The following is a 26,279-nucleotide window of genomic DNA, read 5'->3' as shown; positions in this document are numbered from 1 at the left end:
TTTTGTGTGTGTGTGTGTTTTCTTTTACAACACAGATAATATGAAAATAGGTTTTGCATGAGAGCACATATATAATCTATAACAAATTATTAGTCTTCTTAAGGAGAAGGAATAAAGGAAGAAATTAATCAAATTAAAGAATCAAAATTAAAAAACAAATGTTTAAAATTGTTTTTACATGTCATTAAGAAAAATAAAATAAAAACAAAAAATCCAAGGTCCTGTTTGCTTTTTAATAAAGTTTTCAGGGTTTAAACTCACATTCTGGTAAAATGACAGATCAATAAATTATTACCTGCCAAGAAGCGCTGCCCTATAGCAATCAAGCAATAAGTAACCTCTTCTGTGCCTAAACTTGCCCTGCCACTGAGAAATAATGGTCTACTGACAAAAATATACCAAACACTCTAGCTTCTCTTCCATCAAGCTTTTTCATAAGAATGACCCACATGACAAATTTAATCAAGATACTATTTCTCCCCAACTTGCAACTTCAGGGCTCCTTTTGCTTTTAGGAGCAAGTGAAATGGCATTACAATATCACACCCACAGGCAGTTTACATTCCAGAGATATGGAAATAGAAGACATCTTGGATCATCTAATCCAAATCACTCATTGTAAAGATAAAGAAACTCTGTTGGAATCAAAGGCCCAGAAAGGTTAAGTAACTTACCTAGGTCACTCAAGAAGTAGGAGAGTCAGGATGTGAGCCCCAATTCTCCCAATCAGAGGCTGTTCCCTCCTCCATTCCCCCTTTAAGGATTGCTCCAAGGCTAGGGAGAGAGACTCAAGAGTCCTTCAGTCAGTTCTTGCAATTTTCTCTAGAGCCTAGGGCAGTGCTCTGCCCAAAAGGAGGGTGTACTAAAGTGAATGACTGGCTTGTAGTCACCTCCTAGTGGTCAGGGAACCTGGATACTTGTTGGGGATGAACACAGGGGAAAAAGTATGTATGGAAGTCCTTCTTAGCAAGAAGGAAGTATTCTATGTTGGCAGATGTAAATCCTTTTAAATCCTTTAAAAAAAAAAAAAAACCAGGCTGTGCTTAATGCAAACCAGCTATCTTGCTGATATGAAGTTTCTCTATCCAAATTCTGTCACAGATAAACTGGCTCCAGAAGGCAGACAAGAACTCCATGATTAGTTACCCTTCCTCCAGTTGTTTTCCTCTCCATTCCACTCCTGAAATGGCCATAAAATAATCACCCTCAGAGATAAGTGCACATCATACCAATGCTTGAAAGTCCACAGTGGCTCTCTACTACCCAAAAAAATAAAATATCAACTCCCAGCCTGGCATTCAAGGCAAACTCCATAATTCATCTCTGATGTATCTTTCTAGTCTTAACCTGCCCTAATCACCTTCATGCCAAGACCAAATTAACCCCTCTCCACCCCCAAATACCCAGGCAGAGCTCAGCAGCCTTTGGGCATTCAGGAAAGCAATCTTTCATATCTGGAATAAATGGCTTTGCTTAATAAATGCTTATTTATTCATACAGTCATTAGTTTCTTAATTTTTTATCTTATAAATTTTGTGGAAATCCTTCTTTTCCTATAACAATAAATCTGATGCCACCTCTCATATGAGTTTTCTAATCTCCCTGGGGAAAGAGACCTCCCTTTCTCATTTCATTTTGCTAGAGTATTCTGTAAGGCCCTTTCCTTTTCTCTATCATACTTTCCCTTATATTAGTCTAAACCTATATATGTGTCTTACATTCTTATATTATATTACAGTCTTATATTCTTAATAGACTGAAGGCTCCCTAAGGACAAAGGTTGCATTTTTCCATCTTTATATTCCAAGTACCTAGCATAGAATATCTTGTATAGAGCTAAAAAACTGAATCAGGAAGACAATTAACAATGTAGATTCTAAAGGGACATACAAACTCAGGGGGCCAGTCCAAGTCAAAGAAGAAAAGAAAATGTACAACTAGGAGGTGTGAGAAATAGAAGTGTAATTTCAGGAACAGTAGTACAACCAGGTCAAGTAATAAAATGGACCATTTTGCTTAGTGTGTCTACAACTATGAGGATGAGAAATTACCATTGGGAGAGGATTATCTTTGATAAAATCTAGCATCATGGCTGCCCAGGGATCTTTTACTGTGGGTAAGGCCTAATTTTTTTTTTACAGGGTTCTTTGATAATGTACATGGGCTGGTATCATAATTGAAAACCATCCCAAATCCTCAATGAACATAAAAAGTCAAACATTTCTTCATGTTCTACTGCAAAACTATTTAAGTCTAAATTCAGCACTGTCCATTAGATGACCCAGAGAAAACATACAAGTGAGATGCAATAGGTCATTAGAAATTGGAGTAGGGTTTGAGCCACGGTAGACACTATGTGAATGCATAAAAAGGAACAGATATTAGAGATGTGTCAAGGTAGAACTAACAAAACTTGGAATCTGCACTATGGGAGTTGAGGGAGACAGGGATGACTCCAAAACTACAAACCTTCATGACTGGGAAGGATAGTGGTACCATCAAGAGAAAAAAATAAGTCTGGAGGAAGGATGGATTTAGAACAAATACTGAGTTCTGTTTTGGACAGAATGAGTTTGTGGGATATACAAGTATATCAAGCAAGGTATCAAGCAAGCCCCAATTGATAAATGGTCAAAAGATATAAATATACAGTTTTTGGATAAAGAAATCAAAGCCACATATAGTCATACAAAAATGCTCTAATTTGTTAACTGATTAGAGAATGCAAATCAAAAAAATTCTGTGGTGTCATCTCAACCTTATCAGATTGGCTAAAATAATAAAAGGGAAAAATGACAAATGTTGGAGATATGGAAACATAGGGATACTAATACACTATTGATGGAACTGTGAACTAATCCAACCATTTTGGAGAATAATCTGGAATTACATTCAGAGTATTATAAAACTGTGTATATATCCTTAAAACCAGAAATATCATTGTTGGGTCCATTTCTCAGGGAGATCAGGGAAAAAGGAAAAGAATCTTTATGTTGCAAAATACTTACAGTAGCTCTCTTTCAAGTGGCAAAAAATTGGAAATTGAGGGCATGTTGATCAACTGGAGAATGGCTGAACAACTTGTGTATATGATTATGAGGGAATGTGCCATAAGAAAAAAATAATGAGCAAGTTAATTTTCTAAAAACTTGGAAAGACCTACATGAAATTATAAAGAGCAAAATGAGCAGAACCAAGAGAACACTTATATACAACTACAGAATATTTGAAAAATACCTTGTGAATATTCACATCCAAAGAACAAATTGATAATTAGAAACACAAAAAATATGATTTACATATACATTATTTTTTGGTTGGGTGATGTCTTCTATGGTGCAGGGAGTGGGAGAAGTGGGAAGCCACCTGGGAATTTTTAATGTAACCAAAAAACAAGTTTTTTTAAAAAGATATTCAGTAAGTAGTTTATGCTATATAACTGAAGCTCAGCAGAGAGACAAGACAATATATGAACCTGGGAATAATATACATAAAGACAATTATATCCATGGGAGCTGATGAGATCATCAAATGAAGAGAGAGGAGAATCCAAAATAGAGCCTTGGGGAATTATGACCACAAAACAGATAGGAGGATGAAAGGGATGATCCCACAAAGAACAGTGTTACAGAAAACAATGAAGAAGAGAGAGTCCATAGTGGAGGAGGGTAGGGGGCAAGTCAACAATGTCAAAAGCTGCAGAAAAGTCAAGGAGGATATGGAATGTGAAAAGGCCACTGCAAATCAAGAAGCAAAATGAAGAAGAAATGGACCTGAACAATGTAGGAACACTTTCCTTCTCTATGCATATACAAGGCTACCATAAGGAGGTGGGAAAAAGAGAAAATAGATGCTTCTTAATAGAAGGGGAAAAAACCTTTAACAAAATCTTTTTCAAAAGATCACTGAGTAGTTAAGAGTTATATTTGACAACTTTGAAGCAAGCAGTTTCATAGAGATTGGCGGTGTTGGAAGCCAGATAAGGTGGAATCGAGAAGGGAAAGGTGAGGAAACAGACAATAAACATATACAATCCTTTCAGAATATGGATCTAAAAATAAGGGGTTATAAGACAACAGCCTTGAAGGAATGGCAGAGTTGAGAAGACTGACTTCATAGCCTACCTTTTTTTCTGCCCTGTCTCTGTTTCTTTTCTTTTCCCCTTACCTTCTGTCTTAGAATCAATACTGTGTACTGGTTTTAAGGCAGAAGAGTGGTAATGTCTAGGCAACGGGGCTTAAGTGACTTGCCCAGGGTCACATAACTAGAAAGTGTCTAAGGCCAGATTTGAACCTAGGACCTCTCTAGGTCTGGCTCTTAATCCACTGAGCCACCAAGCTACCCCTGCCTCTGTTTCTTAATAGCTGTGTGACCCTTAGGCTCTCTTCAGTGAAAGGCCAATTTGTGTCTGCCAGTTCCCTGGGACTTCTCCATCCACAGTCAGACAGACGGAGGGAGTTTTCACAGTAGGGGTTCCTCATCTGCTGAAATAATTAATAAAATCCTTTGGGCATGACTAGTATAGTTTATTACTATGTGCAAAACAATGTGCCAAGAGCACATAGATTAGGTAAATTATAGTTCCAATCCTCAAAACGTGTTGCTAGTTTATTTTAAGCCATTAACATTCTCTAATAACAATAGAGACTTCTTTTGTACAGGAGGGTCTTCTTCAGAAAACAGGTCTTTACCTGTAGTTGCAGTAAAGTGTTGGACAAGTATTTTGCCATTGTAGATAGATTTTGTTGACGATGAAAAAGAGAAACTACAGTGGCATCATCTCCCTCTCTTCTCTTTATCAAAATATAAACTTTGTGTGTATAACAGACCTCCAAAGCATCCTCTAGTGTTAGAATAACTTATGAAAGATCTTATCCAGGCAAAAAGTAATCTGACACTTTTATAAAGTTAGCTGCAGAATCTCACCTGGTACCCTCTTTGGTTTTTGTTAACACATAAATGTTTATGTGAGGAAGGTCCTTTTGATAGGAGTTATAATTTTCCTTCTTTATGCATCTTAGGGAAAAGTCAATATTCCAAGCAGTAGTGTAATCTAGTAAATTTAAAAATTATTAGTTCTGACATGATAATGCTGTAGATGGGACACAGAATTCCAACAAAACACCTTCTTTTTCAGTGTTTAAGAGAAAGATTCTGTATCATTAAAAAAAAAAAGGACCAGATAAGTTTGTTCTCAATCTGATTTCTGTGGATTAAAGTAGGAACATGCTGTTCAGTTTAGAGGAACATTTGGAGAACTTGGCTCTTCACCATTTCCTTGAGCATATCTCGGCCTGAGCAATTCTTCATTATTTCTTCAGCCTTTCCCTTGGGAATAAGCTGACTCTGGGGATGCTCAAGGGTTCAGACTGAAAAGATCTGGTCAAAGGAGCAGCATTCAAGCCACCCCTGACTTATCTGGCATGACTTGTTTTTTGTGAACCCTTGATGTCAACTAATGATGACCACTTTATTCAGTGACCACCTGAGCAAAACCACCGTTTTACCAAAAGGTTATTATCAGGGCTAAAGGGGCCATAGTTTACCAAAACAATTTTTTATCCCCTTTGGAAAAAGGGGAACACTTGGCCTATCTTTAATCCTTTTTCATGCCCCTAAATGGTTTCCTTGTTCATCCTTGCAGGTTTATTCAGTACAGTGAGATAGAATTCATTTGTACTTGGAAACTCAAATTCATTTAAAGTGGCTGAGTGCTCTTTTACTATCTTTTTGTCTGTTAAAATTGTTAATTCTCTTTTATACTATCCTTTTTCAATGGAGGTGAAATACATATTTAGATAAACTTTTGGATGGTATAGTCATGTTTACTTTTTTAAGTGAAATGGACAGCTAGGTAGCACAGAGTGCTAGATAGAGCATCAGGCCTGAACTTGGAAAGATGTGGGTTGAAATCTGGCCTCAGATACTTCCCAGCTATGCAACACTGGGCACTTAACCCCAATTGCCTAGCCCTGAAGCTCTTCTGTCTTAGAACTGACACTAAGAGAGAAGGTAAGAGGTTTTTTTTGTTGGTTTCTTTGTTTTTAGTTGGAAACTAGCCTTATCTTCTAAGGATGAAATAGGGGACAGGCCTAGCCCATGTTGTGTTCTTACCTATATCAGGCTTGCTCAACTACATAGAATCACAGACTCTCAAAGTTGGAAGGACCTTGATCCCTACCTGAAGCATATCATATTCTTTACTAGGATATCCTGACAGTGGTTGTCAAGATATATTCTCTAAGCATGGGCAACCAGGTGGCTCAGTGATTAGAGAGACAGGAGGTGTCCTGACTTCAAATCTAGCCTCAGACACTTCCTAGCTTATACAATACCTGGCAATTCACTTAACCCCTAGTGCCTAACTCTTACTGCTCTTCTGCCTTGGAACCAATACCTAGTATTGATTCTAAGACAGAAGATAAGGGTTTTTAAAAAATTAAAAAAGAAGAAGACATCTCCTGGGAGCTTGCTCCCTACTCCCTTCTCTCTCTCATTTCATTCCCTCCTTATTTGTTCGCCTTGTCCCTGCCATTTCTGTCATTATATGTCCATGGTTTCTCCATGCTCGCCCTTCACTTGACTCTATTTGAGAGTTATTGAATTGGTCTGGGAAATGAAGAAAAGAGCAAAAGTTCCTTCAAAGGTGTGACTGAAAAATGCATACCCTCCCATAATGGTCTTACCACCACTGATGCAAACAAATTCTATAACTGGGGCTCAACTATAAAATCAAAAGCAACTCATTTCAAATTTTCTAGGAACTCTGACTTTCTTAAAGGATAAGCTAATGGGCTGTTTTTCTCTCGGAATTTTTTCCTGTTTCTTATTAGTAATGACCACTATAAATAATTATACATCTACTTATTTTTTTTTATCTTTGCTCTGGAAGAACGTAAGTTCCTTAACAGAAGGGCCTAGTTTTGTTTTGTTTTTTAAACCCTTACCTGCCTTACCAAGGCAGAAGAGTAGTAAGGGCTAGGCAATGGGGATTAAGTGACTTGCACAGGGTCACACAGCTGGGAAATGCCAGATTTGAACCTAGGACCTCCCGTCTCTAGGCCTGGCTCTCAATCCACTGAGCTATCCAGCTGCCCCCATAAAGGCCTAGTTTTCATTTTGTCTTTGTAAACCCAGTACCTACTACAAGGACGATTGCTATATATGATGTCATGTTTAAAATGAACCACTATGAGTAACTAACCTAACAGGATCATTCCCCAGGTATGGTCTTTAGTCACTGAAAAGCATTACTGTTTGTTCTTTCTAAGAGACACAATCCCTTAACTTAAGGGGCATCTGAGTTTAGCAGATATCTTCTCTAGAAAGCATAAAGTGGTAACAACAAGAACACTAAGAAATAAGATCCAGGTCCTCTAAGATTTAAAGACAAGACAGAACCTGGAAATAGCTCAAAATTTTGCATCCTAAAATAGTGATGATAAAGAGATCTAGAACAGCAGGTTATTTATGCTAACTTAAGAGCAAAATAATGGGAGGCCAAGGAAATGAGTATGATATAGCCTCATATTTAAAATTAGACTTCATTCTTATGGAGAAGACCAATAGTATGGAGGACGCAAAGCAGTAAATAATCTTAAATGTTTATATTTGGTTTTGGAAATCATTTTATAATTCCTACTAGTAAATGTCCTTAATTTTTGTTGTTTTGGTTTAAAGGAATGCTAAAATTAGTTTGTATTTTCTTAGCACAAATCATTAGGAGAAGGTGAAGGAGTAAAAGGCCTGGTATTGGGAGTAGGAGATGTGGGACAGAATCAGAAGACAGAAAGTTTGCTGCAGACTCTACAAAATTAAGAGTCTACTATATGGACTACTAATGTGGCTAATCAGAAATGGACTGGAAGCATGAAATGAAATCAAAACAGAAAATCATTAAATTCAGGAAATCTAGTTCAAGACCCAGAACACCAGTGAAATAACTGGGTGATTTCAACTATGTTTTTTCCTCCTTCTTTGGTTGTTTTCTTATCTGTAATACAGGAAGTTGAAGTAGATTATCTCTAAAGTTCCTTTCCAGCTCTAAAACCCCGATTCTGGATAAAGACAAAAAATCTAAAAAGGATTCAAACTTCAGGCATAAGCGTGGATCACAAAACCTCAAAGTTTCCTTCCAATTCAAATTCTAGAATTCTATGACTAAATAAAAATAAGTCTCAAGAAATAAAAGTGCCATTAAGGGAAATAACTTTATCCTAATGCCCCAAAATTGCACCACTGTGAGTCAGATGCTCCATAAGCACTACTAACAATTCAAACTGTTATCCAGAAAGGTGCCATTTGCCCATCTCCCAAGTTCCGCCACTGCTGCCCTCCCCCACCCCCAACACATACACCCCCTTTAAGGCTGAATCTGGATGCAATGACCAATTCAGCTTAAAAATCATTGCTTCCCTGCCAACCAGAGGCAAAGAACGAGCCCTTGGCGGTCAGGCAGGAACAAAGAGGAAGAAGTCAAAGTTCAGATTCAGAGGCCCAGCATTACTGAATTGCCTGGTCAGGCACTAGGTCCAGAGATTTGGGAGAATTAGGTGAGAAGAAGAGCCAAGTTTTATCACAAGTCACTGCACTAAAATAAGTTTTTAAATATTTGGGATGGTGTGGCCATCTAGAAAGCTACACAATTTGCTGAGAAAGGGAAAAATGATTAAAGAACAAAAAACAATGATTAAAGAAAGGGATATTTGGATATGAGAAAGCAAAATTTCAAGAAATACCCAGGGTTCTCTTTTTGAAAGGGAGAAATTTAAGCTTTTAAAAAGCAAGGCTGTGCATTCCAGGGGAATGACATAATTCCAACTGCCCAGGTCTTTTCTAGGCCAAAAGCCATTGAAAGCAATGTCACAGGGGATATTCCTGTGAACTAAAAACAAAAATAAGAACTTCCATGAGCCATTGGACTGGTTTAGAGAGAAGGAAGAAATGATGCTTAGGGCCTGTTTCAACTTATAATCAGTCCAAAATAGAGTATTCCAATAATTAGAAAAGTAATAGCAAAGTTGTTTACACCAAGTAGGACCATTGCAAAGGAATCTTCTATACCTTTGCACAAATGCAGGGTTGGAAATCAGAAATGTAAAATAGGCCACCAGATTAGAATGTAATTAGGAAATAATGAAGTTAATAAAAATATGACAATGTAGATAACATGGGGCCCATGATTTAGTACCTCCCACCTTTCTTTCTGAGTTTGACACTACTATTGTAAACCATTAAAAGTAATGGCTGAAAAACGGTCTTTTTCTCAAATGGTTCTAAAAATATCAGAAATTTGGACACATGTAAATCATCCTTCCAACATCAAGTGAACCCTCTGCCCACAGAAAATTCTGAAAGTCAACAAATGCATTGAAACATAACAAAAATCACAGGATCTTAAAAGTAGGAAGGTCTTCTGGAAATCTCTAAACCAGATGTTCTTAATCCTTTTTGCATCATGTCTAATGAAGCCTATCGATCTCTTCTCAAAATAATGTTTTTAAAATGCATAAAATGTAAATATATATGACTACAAAGGAAACCAGTTATTTTGAAATAGTATCAAAATAGTTTTTAAATGTAAGTTTATGGATCCCAGGTTAAGAATCTTTGTTGAAGTCCAACAGTCCACTACATGTAAAATTCCTTCTTCATAATCTCTAAATTGTGCTCATCTAGCTTCTGTCTGAACATTGCTAATGAAGGAAAACTCAAAAGGCTAAGTTACTCAAGTTCATTATTAGGCAACTTGAACTATCATTAAATTGCTTTATACTTGAAACAAAATCTACCACCTTGTCTCTTCTATTCATTTGCCCTAGTTCTGCCTTTTAGAGCCACAAATAAAAGATCTGCTCCTTCTTCTAGATGATAGCTCTTCAAATATGTTAAGACAGGTATCGTGTTAGCACCACCACATATACGCATACTTAGATCCTCTATTCTTTAGGCTAAAAAATTACTTTCCATCTGCTCTCATGAAAACTGTTTTAAAGTCCCCACACAATCCTGTATGCCCATCAATAAACTGCAGTTTATTGATGACCATAACAAAATGTCCTATGATGAAAGAAGCCCAATACTCCTGATGGGGACAGAGTAGAAAATGCTAGAATCATAATTCTATGGCAGTATGATGTAGTAGAAAGAACGCTAGCCTAGATTCAGGGAGTCTACTCATGGAGTGGGGACTGAGATGAAATCATGGCCCACAAACTGGTAGCTGCATGACACTAAATCATTTAGCCTTATGGTACCTCAGTTTCCTCAAATGCTAAATGGAGATAATGTTTGCATCACCTATATCATAGGAAAGGACCTTGAAGGCCTATAAGCTTTACAGAAGTGGGAAGCAGTTATGACAACCAAATGACTGGTCTTGAAACACTAGTATCCCCTTTTCATGTGAATGGCTTTCTAGCCACATCCGCTCATTCTAGTTTTGTTTATTTTGAAGTGATATATGTGTGTATGATAAGAGACATTTTAAGAAACATGCCAACCTTCACTGACAAAGCACAGCAGGTTACAAGAGGCCCCAAAGGATATATTTTCTGCTTCTCTTCGTTATACAATACATCCACCAGCTGTATGACGTTTTTGTGTCGTAACCTCCTCAGTAGCTGAATTTCCCTAGAAGAAGAACGGAGGTAAAAGAAACTGTTAGTGTGGCTCTCTGCAAAAATGTAAGGTCCCTTATTACCAAACAAGAGAACTAATTTGCTAAAGTTAAAACTATATTTTCAACATCTGCCACTATCTCCCATGATGGCCAGTATGCCAAGAATTATGATATAACTGATCAACTAGCCAAAGATTATAACCTCTAAATACTTACCAGCATCACTGGCAGTCAGGTTTACATCCTCAAATAATGTTGTACTGTTACTTAATCCTTCTAGGACAGTGATGGTGAGCCTTTTAGAGGCCAATTGCCCAAACTACAACCCTTATGCCACATGTGAGCCCCCCTCCCCCACTTCATCCCAGACAAGGGAAAGAGGAAGCACTCCCACTGGGCTGCTAGGCAGAGGGACGGGTGATGAGAGAGGGGGTAGGAAGCAGCCTCCTTCAGCATGTATGCCATTGGTTCACCAACATGGTTCTAGGATTTATATTTCAATGCATTGGTCCAATACTAGAGGGGTACACTACAGCCAGGAGCACGGAGAAGAGCTAAGGTCATTGTCAGTCCTGGTACCCACTGTCCCAAAGGTCACAATGAATTGGTACTGTGGTCCTGAGATGACAGTTGTTCTTGCCCCTAGTAGGATGTACTTGGAACCTGCAAATATAGACTGTGCAAGCTGAGCCATTTACTTGCCTGCAAGTATTTCTTCACACATACACAGACAACCTTCAACATGTGTCTCCCAGCCCCTACCAATGCCAGGTTTTTTTTTGTTTTTTTTTTAATTCATAATGATAAAAATCAGAGGGAATAAATTACCAGTAAACAGGTTTTATTTTTAACTGAAAATGAGCTATCTATCCCTTAAACAAATTATCATTACCCACAAAGTAACATTAATTTTTCACTTTAAAAAGAGTATAGTCAATAGAAAGAGCACTGAACAAGAGAGAGAAGGATGGGAGGCAGAGTGAATGGTGGAAACCAGACCTGAACTATGGCTCAATGGGCCAAGGCTCAAGTACTATCTCTATCACAAACAACAGAACATTAGAAAAACAATAATCTTCTCAAGGGCTCCTCCAATGATCTCTAAGTTTCCTTCTGACTCTGACATTCTCTATTCTAGATATTACTTCCTAGCTTAAGGTGATAGTGAGTCACTAAGTCACTTAAGATTTGGCTAATCCTCTGTAAAATGGGGATAATAACACTGATCTACTCACACAAATCATCAGCATTTCTATATATTACCAACAAGGTCCAACAGCAAAACAAAAAAAAAAAATAATTCCATTTGGAATACTTGAAGACAATAGAAAAACATGGTAGTCTACTCGCCAAGACAAACCCAGGAACTCTATGAACAAGTAAAAAAATTTTCTACCAAAAAAGTCAGATCTAAACAAACAGCTAAATAGTCATTTCTCATGTGCAGACTGAGGTAATATAATAAAAATGACAATTCTATCTAAATTAATTTACTTAGTGCCATACCAATCAAATTACCAAAAAAAAAATTTATAGAGCTAGAAAAAAAATTCATCTGGAAGAACAAAAGATCAAGAAAATCCAGGGAATTCAATAGAAAAAAAAAATGTGAAGGAAGGTGACCTAGCTATACCAAATCATGTGGTAATTATCAAAACAATTTGGTTGGAGCAGCTAGATGAACCTGGAGATGGGAGGTTCTAGGTTCAAATCTATCCTCAGACACTTCCTAGCCATGTGATCCTGGGCATATCACTTAATGCTAATAGCCTAGCCTTTTCTAAGACAGATAGTAAAGGATTTTAAAAACAATTATGACATCTGGTACTAGCTAAGAAATAGAGAGGTGGATCAGTGTAATATTTAGATACATAATACAAAGTAGCAAATAATCATAGTAATCTAGTGTTTGATAAACTTAAAGATGCAAACTTTTGGGACAAAAACTCACTATTTGATAAAATTGCAAGTAAAACTAGAAAGTATTTTGGCAAAAACTAGGCATAGATCAACATCTCATACCAAATACTGAGGAAAGGTAAAAATGGGTACATGATTTAGACATTTCAGAGCAAATGGTGTGGGGTATGTGTGTGTGTGAAATATTTTACCTACCAGATTTATAGTCAAGGGAAGAATTTTAAACATATAAGAAATAGAGAACATTATGACTTATAAAATAGATATTTTTATTACATCAAATTAAAAATGGATTCCATAAACAAAACCAACACAGCCAAGATTAGAAGGAAAGCAGAAAAGTGGAGGGGAAAATAAAAGCAAGTTTGTCTGACAAAGGCCTCATTTCTCAAGTATATAGAGAATTGAGTCAAATTTATAAGAATGTGAGTCATTCTCTAATTGATAAATGGCCAAAGGATATGAACAGGCAGTTTTCAGAAGAAATCAAAGCTAGCTATAATCATATGAAAAAATGTTCTAAACCACTATTATTAGAGAAATGCAAATTAAAACAACTCAGAGGTACCACCTCACTAACAGATTGGCTAATATGACAGAAAAGGAACATAACAAATATTGGAGGGGATGAGGAAAAATTGGGACACTAATACACTGTTGGTGGTGCTGTAGATGGTTCCAACAGTTTTGGAGAACAATAAGCATTATGTCCAAACTTCTTTATTAGCAGCAATGCAATGATTCAGGACAATTTTGAGAGACTCATGAAAAAGGAACACTATCCACAACCAGAGAAAGAACTGTGGGAGTAGAAACGAAGAGGAAAAACATATGATTGATCACATGGTTTGGTGGGGATATGATTTGGGATGTTGACTTTAAATGATCACTCTAATGCAAATATTAATAATATAGGAATAGGTCTTGATCAATGATACATGTAAAATCCAATGGAATTGCTTGTTGGCTCTGGTTAGGGGGAGGGAGGAGGGGAGAGAAAGAACATGAATCATGTAACCACGGAAAAATATTCTAAATTAAATAAAAAATAGAAAAAAATGAAAAAAAAATTGTCCAAAGAGCTATAAAACTGTGTATAACCTTTGACCTAGCACTACAATTGACTATATTTGTACCCCAAAGAAATAAAAAAAAAGGAAAAAAGAAAAATATACAAAAATATTTATGTCAGCTCTTTTTGTTGTGACAAAGAATGAGAAACTGAAAGGATGCCCATCAATTAGGGAATGGCTGAACAAGTGAATATGATTGTGAGGGAATACTTTTGTGCTACAAGAAATGACATGTAGGATGTTTCCAGAAAAACTTGGACTTACATGAATGGATGAAAATTAAAGTTAGGAGAATAGTGTCCATAGTAACAGCAATATTGCATGACAATTAACTCTGAATGACATAGCTATTTTCTTTTCTTTCTTTTTTTTTTAAACCCTTACCTTCTGCCTTGGAGTCCATACTGTGTATTGGCTCCAAGGCAGAAGAGTGGTAAGGGCAGGCAATGGGGGTCAAGTGACTTGCCCAGGGTCACACAGCTGGGAAAGTGTCTGAGGCCAGATTTGAACCTAGGACCTCCCATCTCTAGGCCGGGCTCTCAATCCACTGAGCTAACCAGCTGCCCCTGATATAGCTATTTTCTCAGCAATACAAAGATCTAAAACAATTCCTAAGGACTTCTGACGAAAATTGCTATCCACCTCCAGATGTAGTCTGAAGATTGAAGCTTTTTTAAAAACTTTATTATTTGGGTTTTTTTTTTAACATTTATTAATATACATTTTTAACATGGTTACCTGATTCATACTCCTCTTATCTCCTTCACACCCCCCCCCCGCACTCCCCCCACCCATGGCCGATGCGCATTTCCACTAGTTTTGTCATGTGTTATTTGGGGGTTTTTTGGTCTTTGGGGTTTTCTTTTGTAAGATGGCTAATATAGAAATGTTTTGCATGTTTGTACAAGCATAATCGATGTCAAATTGCTTGTCTTCTCAAGAAGGGAGAAAATTTAGAATTCAAAAAAATTTTAATAAATGTTAAAAAATTGTTCATATGTAATTGAGGGGAGAATAAAAATTAAATGCAAAAATAATAAAATAAAATAACAATGACCTTGGCTACACACAGGACTGCCACAGGAAAGCATTTTGGAAACTATTAAATGACAGACAAATGTGAGTTAATAGTCTAAGATCCTTTCCAGCTCTGACAGTTTATCAAGATCTATGGTAGAAATATGGTAAAATATTCTTGATAAGAGTGGGGTAAAGTTTTATGCATTATTTTATTATCACCCAAATCCTGAAAAAATGATTGGGGGCGGGGGGCAGATCCACCATGCTGATCTAATGCAAAAATTAAACTCTAGGCAGTATCACTATAAAGCTGGATGACTAAAAGTAAAAACTAGTCTAACAAACTAGATTTGCTTTTACTGTAATATTTTCTGTGCCTACAACTCTTCTTTCATTTCAAATAAATAAAACAGACTGATGAATTACATTCCTAGCTATTTTCACTAACCACTTATTTTTTCTTTTGGTGGGGGGCTGACAAGGATCACTTCTGTCTTATTTTAATCTAAATTTCATTAAGGAGTTTTTGAAACAAGTATTAAAACACTGCTACCCTAAAAGAAGTAGCAGAACCATTTCCCCCTAATTACTAATTTCTCATTCCAATGTGGACAGATTTAATTGTCCCCTTAGCCAGGAAACTCAGTTGTATGCTTTTCTAGCATTCTACACTGCCCCACACACACACCTCTGACTCTTTCCTACCTTTCCAGTCTTCTTATACCTTTCATCTATACATGTTGCCATACAGTAAAACTGGCTCACCTCCCATGCTATTCCTCAAACAAGACTCCATGTTATGATGCCTGATATTTTCACTGGCTGTCCCTCATGCCTGGAATTCTTTCTTTTCTCATCTGTACCTCCTAATTTCCCTGGTTTCCTTCATATCAAAGTCAAAGTATTTCCTTCTGCAAGAAGCCTTTTCTAATCCCCCTAAATGTTAGTGCCTTTCCTCGGTCAATTAACTCCAATTTATCTTTTAAAAAGCTTGTTGATAGCTATTTGCATATTGCCTCACCCATTAGAATGCCAGTTCTCTGAGAACAGGGGTTATCACAGAGTCTGGCACACACAAGATGACTAAAAAATGGGGAAGAAAATAAGCATTTATATAGCATCTACTATCTGCCAGGTAATGTACAAAGTGCTTTACAAATATGGTTTCATTTGATCCTCACAAAAACCCTGAGAGATAGGTGCTGTTATTATTCCCATTTTGTAGCTGAGGAAACTGAGGGAAACAGGTTAAGTGACTTGGTCAGTGTTGTAGAGTTATGAAGTATCTGAGCTGGATTTGAACAAAGGTCTTCCCGATTCCAAGTCCAATGCTTTTTCACTGTCAGGTTGATTCACTGACTGATTTCTGGAGAAGTCTCTTTTCTGGTTCACCACTTTTGAGTAACTTGGAACAAAAAGAGAGGAGTCACTGATGTAGAAATATAAAGGGGAGGGAAAGGGAGAATATGGAAGGAGAGGGAGAGAGAGAGAGACAGGCAGACAGACAGACAGACAGACAGACAGACACAGACAGACAGACACACACACACACACACACACACACACACACAAAGTCACAAGCAACACCTCCAATGATCACTTTGCATGAAGCTCAGTCAAGTAAAGCCCACTTGTAAGAAGCAGAACCTGGCTTTAAATTCTAATTTCTATGCTTAAAATCCCAAGTACTCTCATCTCTAACATGCTGCCTCCTCTTTTTACACCTCTGTTGGAGCGTAGGTATACTAGAATATGCTATTACATCTCAGAATATTGATGTGAATTTAACCTCAATCTCCTCCCTCTCCAAACACAGGAGAATTCTGAACCTCTACTTACTGCTTTTTAAGAATATTAAGTAGCACATCAATTGGGGAATGGCTGAACATGTTATGGTATATGATTATAATGTAATACTACTGTGTGACAAGAAACAATGAGGGGGATGGTTTAGAACAATCTAGGAAGACCTATATGAATTGATGCAGAGTGAAGTAAGCAGAACCAGGGGGTCATTATACATAGTAAGAACAATATTGTACTGATAATCAATTGTAAAAGTCTAAGCTATTCTCAGCAATACAACAACCCAAGATTCTAAAGGACTCATGATGAAAAATGCTATTCTAAAGGACTCATGATGAAAAATGCTATCCACTTCCAGAGAGAGAACTGATGAATTCAGGACAAATTGAAGTATAATTTTATAATTTTCTTTAAAAAAAAAATTCAGTACCAAGCAAATGACCAATGTTTAGAGTAACCACACTTAGCCCCCCTGAGGGGTACACAATAAAGTTAAGTCAAAATCCTTCAAACCTAATGTCTAAAGCTGTGTGTCTCACAGAAGCAAAGCAGTCATGGGAGATAAGGTCTCCAGCAAATCAAATTGCTCTGCTATCTGCAATAGTCAAATATGGTGTGTGTAATCAGCCAGAGCCTAGAACCATCAGGGATTGGTTGAAATCAGTCATGTGAAGTCAGCTAACTGGTTCAGAATCAATCACAAAGTCTGCTTGATAATACATGACAATCAACTGCCTAGAAAAGCTAAATCAGAAGGGATAGGAAGCTCTCAGAAATAAAATTCTTTCCAATTTCTATCAAAGGTACCAATGAATCTTCTAATCTCCTCAGTTTATAATCTTGACATTAATAATAATATTATTGTATAATATTATAGAAGATTATAATTTAATATAATTGTTAGCTAGCATACTTTTCTCCAAAACTACCTGGTATTTTAACTACTTTGTATTTATTTGTATTCAGTCATTTATATTTATTTTAAATGTATATACACATACTCGTCCCTCCTTTAAGAATATAAACTCCTTGAGAGTTGGTATTGTTTCATTTTTTTGTATTTGTATCCTCAGCCCTTAACACATTGTATATACTTACTGAATGCTTTCTGAAAGATTGAAACAGGAGCAGGTAAAGAAATATGACTACGAAAATGTCATATGGTACTTTAATGATAATATAAAGAGTATTAAATGTTCTGAGTCAGGCTAGCAAAAAAATTCTAAGGGCAAAAACCAAGGAATTTTAAAAATCTATATTAGAAGAAAAAATAAGATCAGGAAAGGAACAGGTCCAAAGACCTGAATCATTGAGATGACATTAATGGAGAAATAGAAAATAGAACTACTCATCCTTTGCCAAAGAACTACAGAAAGGCAAACATCCTGACTTTCCATGAAAAAAAGAAAATAGTCAATAAATTATCAGCCAATGAACTTGACAAATTTCTGGCAAATCCCTAGAAGGTATTATTAAAAGAGATGGTAAGTGAAAATGTAGAAAAGAAAAATAGTGACCAAAAAGAATTAGAATGGCTTCTCCTTCACAGACAGGTACTAATTAGACTTATAGAATAGGGCAATACCATACTTTTATCTAAATTTTAGCAAATCATTTGTCAGTTTTTTGTATTTTCTTTGTGAAGAAGATAGCAAAATACGGGCTAGACAATGAAACTAATTGGCAAGTTCTAGAATAGCTGAATGTCCAGATACAAAAAGCAGGCATAATGTCAATGTAGAAATAGGTCTGTAGTAGAGTGCCTCAAGTACCTGTCATTGGTTTTACGTTTTTAACATTTTTATCAATGACTTGTATAAGGAATAATTATGCTAACTTATAGATAGTTTTAGTGAAATGAAACCAGGAATATACTAATAAAATTAGCTTGAACTGGCTCCCAAGAGCCAACTGTTAAATTTTCAGTGTGAGCATTTACTCGTCAGAATACAAATCAGGGTTTTACTTATTGTTCTGTTAATTGTCTTGATTTATGAAAGTGATGGAAAAAATGTTAATAATGAAGATTAAACTTAAAAGTGTGCATACACTTAAACTTTTAAAATGCATACTTTTTCAGAGCTGGCTGTTAAACATTTACTGGCACTCTCTTGACTGAAACTCAGTAAGTCAACATTAGGATATGACAGAGAAAAAAATTAATTCGGTCTTGAAAGAGACATGATACAGTTTTTAGATTCTTCTTTCTTTTTTCCTTCAAAAATCAGACTGTTTGCTTTTCTCTGGTTCTGTGGTACCTTTTCCATTCTTCATGAACTAGGGATATGAAAGTTCCACTATTTCTGCCCTGCTAAACACATCTGGAATATAGTTCAGTTCTAGATGCCACATTTTAAAAAGGATATTGATAAGCTGAAGAATATCTCTGGAATGAACTGGGAATGTTTAAATTAGAGAAGAGAAGACTGAGTATTTGAAGCCTTATTACACAGAAAAGGAATTAAATAAGCATATTCTGTTGAACCAAGATGAAAGAACTAGACACATCGGAAAGAAGTTGCAGAGACAGATCTTAGGATCAATCTATTAAGAAAATTTCCTCCAAGTCAGAGCTATTGAAAACTGAAATGAAACGAAATACTGTAGATGGCAACAGAAGTCTTCAAACCAAAGCTGGATAGCCCCTTGTTACTTAGGAATCCTGAAGAAAGGATTCTTGTTCAGGGATAAGTTGGATTAGAGAAGCTACTAAAGTCCAGGCCAGCTCTCAGGACAAATGCACAATCAATGTTTATTTGTAGGGTCTTTGGTCCTCAATCAATTATTTTTGTATCAGTGCCTATCTAAATAATTGCAAAAAGACTGGCAAGTTTGAAGAGAAAAAAATAACACAATCATTCATGTCCAAAATTCTACTGCTGAATCAAGCACCCATGAACTTCATTTAAATACCAAAGCCAGAAGAAATGAAAGGATGGGTGAAAACTAGTTCTCATTTGGACTTACTTTTAGTGATCCTTTAATGAAACATATTATCAAAAAGTTTTTTAATTGTAGTGCTTTCTCACAAAAAAATAAGTGTATTTGCCAAGGGCAAACATTCTTATTTTTTAAATGAAAATGTAATTAATAAAAATATCCAAAAGAACTGAATTTCCTGAAGAAAATTACAATTGCTACGAAGTACAACATTATAAAAGGGACCTAGTTAACACAATACTATTTCCAATTTATAAAATATATCTTGATAGCTATCACATCCTCACTAAGTAAGCTGTTTGTAAAACTGTTTCTTCAAGGATTTAAGATTCTATTGGAGTGGTCACTCTGCTCAACTGACAGACTGCAGTGTCTTCATTCCTTAGCAAATTGTCATTATGCATAGTTTGGTCAAAGGATATAAACAAACATTTTTCAAAAGAAGCAATCAGTGGATACCTAAAACTGTGTTCAAAACCACTAACCATCAGAGGAATTGCAAATTAAAATATCTCAAACCCATACTATCAAATTGGCAAAGATAGAAAAGAACTGAAAATGTTTGTAAGAATTCCAGAAAATTAAATCATAACTGGTAATCTTTGAATTACACCAGCCATTTTGGAAAACAATTTGCAATTAGGCAAATAAAATGATAAATTTTTTATATCTTTTGATTTAGTGGTCCCACTGCTAGATTTATTCCTCAAGGAAGTTATGAACAATAATTTTTTAAAAGACTGTATGCAAATATTCAAAGCAGTATTATTATCTATAGTAGTAAAAAGCTAGAAGTAAATCAAATATCCAAGGACCAGGGAATGGCTGAACAAACTGTTGAAACCCAATTTAATCAATTACTGAACCACAAAAATAATTATGAAGAATTCAAATAAACATGTAAAGACCTAAATGCAGCAATATGGTATGAACCAAATGAATAATATTCATAATTATGATGTAAATGAAAACAATTTAAAAGGGAACAAAGATCAGAACAATATTGGTGTTAACTTAAGAGTCTTTTAAAAAAAGCAGAAAAGTACTAGAACATAAGTCCTATTTTATCAGTTTCAATCACTTTTATATTATTTTAATTTAACTGGTTTGGGGGATTATGTATGGCAGGGGATTCAATTAAGAGTAGGCTAGGCGGGGGCAGTTGGGTGGCTCAGTAGATTGAGAGTCAGGCCTGGAGATGGGAGGTCCTAGGTTCAAATCTGGCCTCAGATTTGTCCTAGCTGACCCTGTGCAAGTCACTTGACCCTCACTGCCTAGCCCTTACCATTCTTCTGCCTTGGGGCTATGTACTTACAAAATTTGTAAACAAACCTTATCAAGGGAAAAAAAAATACAGGAAACATGAAAAAAGTCTGCAAGTCAGACTCTTGAGCACTAGGTCATTAACAGAAATAGTTTCTTTTTTGAAGAGGGTAATCTATGAAGCATAAAGCATGACAGAAATGTAGACTATCGTTTTTATCATCTCATTAGCAGTGCTTACATCCTCTGGGGTAAAAGAGAAAAGTACTGGCTAGGCAGAAAGCAGAAAGGAAAAAAGATAATTCAACACCAATCCCATTGAGCAACAGCAGAGCAACAATATTAATCACATGTTTCAGTATGCCTAAAACTGAAATCATGACTATAAAATTTGACCACTATTCTCTGAGGTACTCACGCGCAGAAATCATCTTCTAATTCCTCCTCCATCTACCCACCCCAAAACCAATACCTAGTCATCAAATCTTAGTGATTCATTCTCCCTGTTATCTCATGAATCACTCTCTGGCTTTCTTCTGGGGCCATTAATCCTAGTTTTAGACTTTTACCTAGAAACCTCCTAGCTGTCATCCTAGTTCCAGTCTCCAACTACAATGACAGATTAATCTCCTCAGATACAGCTCTGACTATATCACTCCTTGGATGCAAACCTTTATGGCACACAAACTTAAGTTACTAAAAATGTCCCACATGGTTGTCCCAACCTATCTTTCCAACCTTGACATTGATATCTCTCCTCAGAGTTATGGATCGTGAACACAGAGTACTTGTGGGGAATTGGTCAAGAATGTGACCATCCATGTGATGTACAAATGCAGCAGAATGAATCATGGTAGTCATCAATCTATATGTATTTGTTAAGTACCTGTTATGTTCAAGGAGTTCTGTTAGGGGATAGGAATATAAGACATAATCAAACTGTCCCTGATCTTAAAAGCTTATGGTACTTCACACAACACCTGGCACACAGTAGTTATATAATGAATGATTAACTGGCTTACACTTAATTAGGGAAACAGCGTGGACATGTAAAAAAAAAAAAAAAAAAAGACAAAATAGATACAAGAGTACTGGAAGGATATTAGAAGCTAGGAAGTTAGTAAAGACCAGAAGATAACAACTAAGCTCAATCTTAAAAGAGATCAGGAATTCAAAGAGATGGAGGTGAGTGGAGAATGAGGGGATGGCCAGGGAAAAGGCACAGAGATAGAAGTACAGTCATGTCTACAAGGAATGAGAGTTAAATACAGATTTTTTTAAACCTATATGTTACAGAAATTCAATTTCACATACAACACTGCATTTTGTATGTCTGTTAAAACACTAACATTTGCTAATATTTAAGTTAATAATAAAAAAGAAAACTAAAGGAAAAAAACAATAAGGATGTCATGTCAGTATGGCTGGCACACAGGGCAAATGAAGGGAAGTAATATGAAATTAGGCTAGAAAAGTACACTGGGGCCAGGTCAAGAAGGATCAAAGGAGTTTCTGCTTTATTCTATAGGAGAAAGAGAACCACTGGAGTTTATTGAGGGAAATGATATGATCTGACCTGACCTTTACAAAAGTCCCTTTGGCAACTATGTGTAGGATAGACTGAATGGTCTGGAGAAAGAAAAGAATTAGGAACTGCAAATGTTCAGGAGAGCCTGAAAAGTATGGGGGCCATATGAATGAAAAGAAGACAGGTGTGAAATGTGGAATTAGAAATAAGATTTGGGAACTAAATAGATATATGGGGGTGGGATTGAGAATTTGATAATGATGTTAAGGTAGTGAATGAAAAGTATAATGGAATTCCCAGCAAAAACAGGGAAATTTAGATGAAGGGTGGGTTTGGGGGGGAAAAATCTATTTTCAGTGTGTTGAGTTTGAGATGTCTTTGTTTTGTGGGAGTTTAAGTTGATGAACTCAGAGACCAGGGTGTTGAAGAGTGCATTCATATTTTGAAGTCCCTAAGTATAACAGCAGGCCTTAAGGAAGACTAATTTCTTTGAGAAAAGAGGGAAATGACCTAAAGGCTAGTAGAGGACTACAATAAAGCAAATAGCAAAAGAATGTAGCTGACTAATGGTGGCAAAGGGAAAACAGGATATAACAAACAAGAAGTGTGCCTAATCAAAGTTAACAAAAAAGGAAAATGACAAATATTGAAGGGGCTATGAAGAATCAGCAACATGATTTCACTACTGAGGGTGCTTCAAATTGCTCTGATCATGCTTTTCAATTCTGAATTGTCTTCAGTTACTTAACTACGGCCTAGTAAAACCATGACCAGATCTAATACTCCAAAGAGATCAAAGATAAAGGATGAGAAAAAAATACTTATAAAAACTTTTCTTGAAATGGCAAAGAAATGGAAACTAAGTCCCCATTAAATGGATAATGGTTAAAGGAATAGTATAGAAAAAAAAAAAGAAAAAAAAGAAATAAATAGTACATGAATGTTTTTGTTGTTCAGATGTGTCTGATTCTGCATGATCTTATGGACAAGAGCACAACAGGCCCTTCTATTCTCCACTCTATCCAGAAATCTATCCAAGTTCATGTTCATTGTTTACATGATACTCATCTATCCATCTCATTCTCTGTTGTCCCCTTTTCATTTTGCCTTTAATACTTCCCAACATCAGGGTTGTTTCCAATGAATCCTATCTTCTCATTAATGTGGCCAAAGTATTTAAGCTTCAGCATTTACCCTTCCAGGGAACAGTCTGGAATAATTCCTTTAAGTGTTGACAGATTTGATCTCCTTGCTGTCCAAGGAATTCTCAAAAATCTTCTCCAAATCATGCCAAAAGGATTCTAAAACTGGGTGTACTCTTTGATCCAGCAATACCACTACTAGGTCTGCATCCCAAAGAGACTAAAAAAAAGAGAAATTGGAGTTCTCCATCATTTGGCGAACAGCTAAACAAGTTGTGTAATATGATTGTAATGAATTTTTACATTTATAAGAAATAACATGTAGGATGATTTCAGAAAAACCTGAAATGATTTACATGAACTGTTGCAAAGTGAGCAGAACCAAAAGAACACTGTATACAATCACAGCAATACTTTTTGATAAACTGTGAATGACTTAATTATTCTCAGCAACACGGTGACCAAAGATAATTCTAGAGACTCATGATGAAAATGCCATTTTCCTCCAGAAAAAGAACTGATAAGAGTCTCACTGCAGATCAAAACACACCATGTTCCACTTTCTTCTTTTTTTTTGGTTTGAGATCTCATCCACACAATGACTAAATAACTAATATATTTTTAATTTTAATTTTTTAATTTTATTTAATTAATTTAGAATATTTTTCCATGGTTACATGATTCATGTTCTTTCTCTCCCTTCTTCCCATCCCCCTCCCGTAGCCAGCATGCAATTCCAATGTTTTAACATAATTGTACACACAAAATTTATATCAGGTTGCTTACTGTCTCAGGGAGGAAGGAGAGGATTTGGGGATAGGGGAAAAATTTGGAATTCAAAAAAAATTTTAAATGTTAAAAAAAAACTAAACTAAAAATACAATAAAACATTTTTTTAAAAAGTCTTCTCCAGAACCACAATTCAAAAGCATAAATTCTACAGCACTCAGCTTTCCTTATCATCCAATTCTTACAACATACATTGCAACTGGAAAAAACCCGTAGCTTTGTCTATACAGACCTTTTTAGTGAAACAATTCTTTTTTTTTTTAGCATGCTATCCAGAACTGTCATAGTTTTCCTTCCTAGGACTAAGTGTCTCTTAATTTCATTGCTACAATCCTACAATCTGCAGTCTTTAAGCCTAAGAATATAAAACCTGACACAGCTTCCATTTCTTCTCCCTCTATTTGCCAGGAAATGATGGGACCAGATGCCAAGATCTTAGTTTTTTTGATGTTAAACTTCAAGTCATCTTTCACATTTTTCTCTTTCACTCTTACTAAAAATCTGGATATTATTGTGCAATAAGAAATGAAAAAGATATCTGGAGATTTTGGGGGGAAAGATTTTTGTCACTACTGAAATCAAAGTCTACCGAAGCACAAAGTTCAGTCAATCAATTTATTAGCAGAATGAATTTGTCAATAAAATAGGGTTTCAGCCTTCTCAGCAAGTGAAGACTCCAAATGAGGGCTAACAGATCATTTTTATAGACCAGTGATTCCCAAAGTGGGTGCTACCGCCCCCTGGTGGGTGCTGCAGTGATCCAGGGAGGCGGTGATGGCCACAGGTGCATTTATCTTTCCTATTGTTATTGAATTTTTTTAAATTAATTTCCAGGGGGCTAAGTAATATTTTTTCTGGAAAGGAGGCGGTAAGCCAAAAAAGTTTGGGAACCACTGTTATAGACAAAAAGAGAAGTATCCAAATAACAAGAAAACAACATCATAGATGGGGAAACAATGCAACTGGTTATAAAGTCAGAACATCATAGGCAGGGGGGAACAATATGAATGTTGGAAATTGGGAATGTTGAGACTAACAATACAAACCTATTCTGCTTGGAAATTCTGATTGAATTATTCCATCTCTAAGAAAACTGATAGTATATAGATAATAAATTTCTTCTAATTATATAAGGACAGCTACTGGTATAGAAATAACAGGTTTCTTTTCTTTTTTAAATCTATCTTTTCTCTTAGAATCAATATTAAGTTATCAGTTCTAAGGCAGAAGAGCAGTAAGGACTAGGCAATTAGGGTGAAATGACTTGTCCAGGATCACACAGCTAGGAAGTATCTGAGGTCATATTTGAACCCAAATCCTTCTAATTCCAAGCCTAGGGCTCTATCCACTGTGCTACCTAGCTGCCCCAACAGATTTCTTTTAATTAAAATGATTTCTAGATAAACTAAACTTTTAAACTTAACTCAGAGAGGAAGGCTGAACTTCCGAACCTAAGAACTTGTGAGGTTAACTCAAAGAAATGTGATTTTAGCAGTTATACAAAATGCCAGTGGTTGGTAGAGAACGGAAATCAATTTCTAAATGGAAGTAATCCGATTTTCTCAGATTTATATTAAATGATGCTGAGTGAAGTGAGCAGAACTCAGGAAATAATTCATAGTAACAACCCTATATAAAATAACAATTTGGGGGGACACATACACTGCTGGTGGAGTTGTGAATTGGTCCAACCATTCTAGAGGGCAACTTGGAACTATGTGCAAAAGGCTTTTAAAAAATGCCTGCCCTTTGATCTAGCCACACCACTGCTGGGTTTGTACCCCAAAGAGATAATAAGGGACTTGTAAAAAAATAGTTATAGCTGTGCTCTTTGTGGTAGCAAAAAACTGGAAAATGAGGGGGTGTCCATCAATTGAGGAATGGTTCAATAAATTGTAGTATCTGATGGTGATGGAATATTATTATGCTGAAAGTAATAAAGAACTGGAGGAATTCCACGTGAACTGGAATGACCTCCAGAAATTGATGCAGAGTGAAAGGGGCAGAACCAGGAGAATATTGTACACAGAGACTGATACACTATGACACAACTGAATGTAAGAGACTTTTCTACTAGCAGCAATGTAATGATCCAGGACAATCCAGAGGAGTTTAGGAGAAAGAACCCTATCCCCATCCAGAGAACGAACTGTGGAAACAGAAATGCTTTAGAATAA

General features: G+C 36.1%; 1 protein-coding gene across 1 annotated transcript in view; it reads right to left on the bottom strand.

Moving 5' to 3' along the window:
- The window catches only part of STK11 (serine/threonine kinase 11), a 135,309-nt gene that overhangs the window by 58,402 nt on the left and 50,628 nt on the right, over window positions 1-26,279 (bottom strand). Inside the window, exon 2 of the mRNA XM_044671722.1 lies at window positions 10,549-10,632. Within this exon, the coding sequence (XP_044527657.1) occupies window positions 10,549-10,632 (84 nt within the window). The remainder of the gene's footprint in view (window positions 1-10,548; window positions 10,633-26,279) is intronic.

Source organism: Gracilinanus agilis, chromosome 1 (genome assembly GCF_016433145.1).
Source record: "Gracilinanus agilis isolate LMUSP501 chromosome 1, AgileGrace, whole genome shotgun sequence".
In the NCBI taxonomy this organism is placed as follows: domain Eukaryota; kingdom Metazoa; phylum Chordata; class Mammalia; order Didelphimorphia; family Didelphidae; genus Gracilinanus; species Gracilinanus agilis.
The sequence above is the reverse complement of the archived record's forward strand: the minus strand, read 5'-3'. Positions and strand labels throughout refer to the sequence as shown.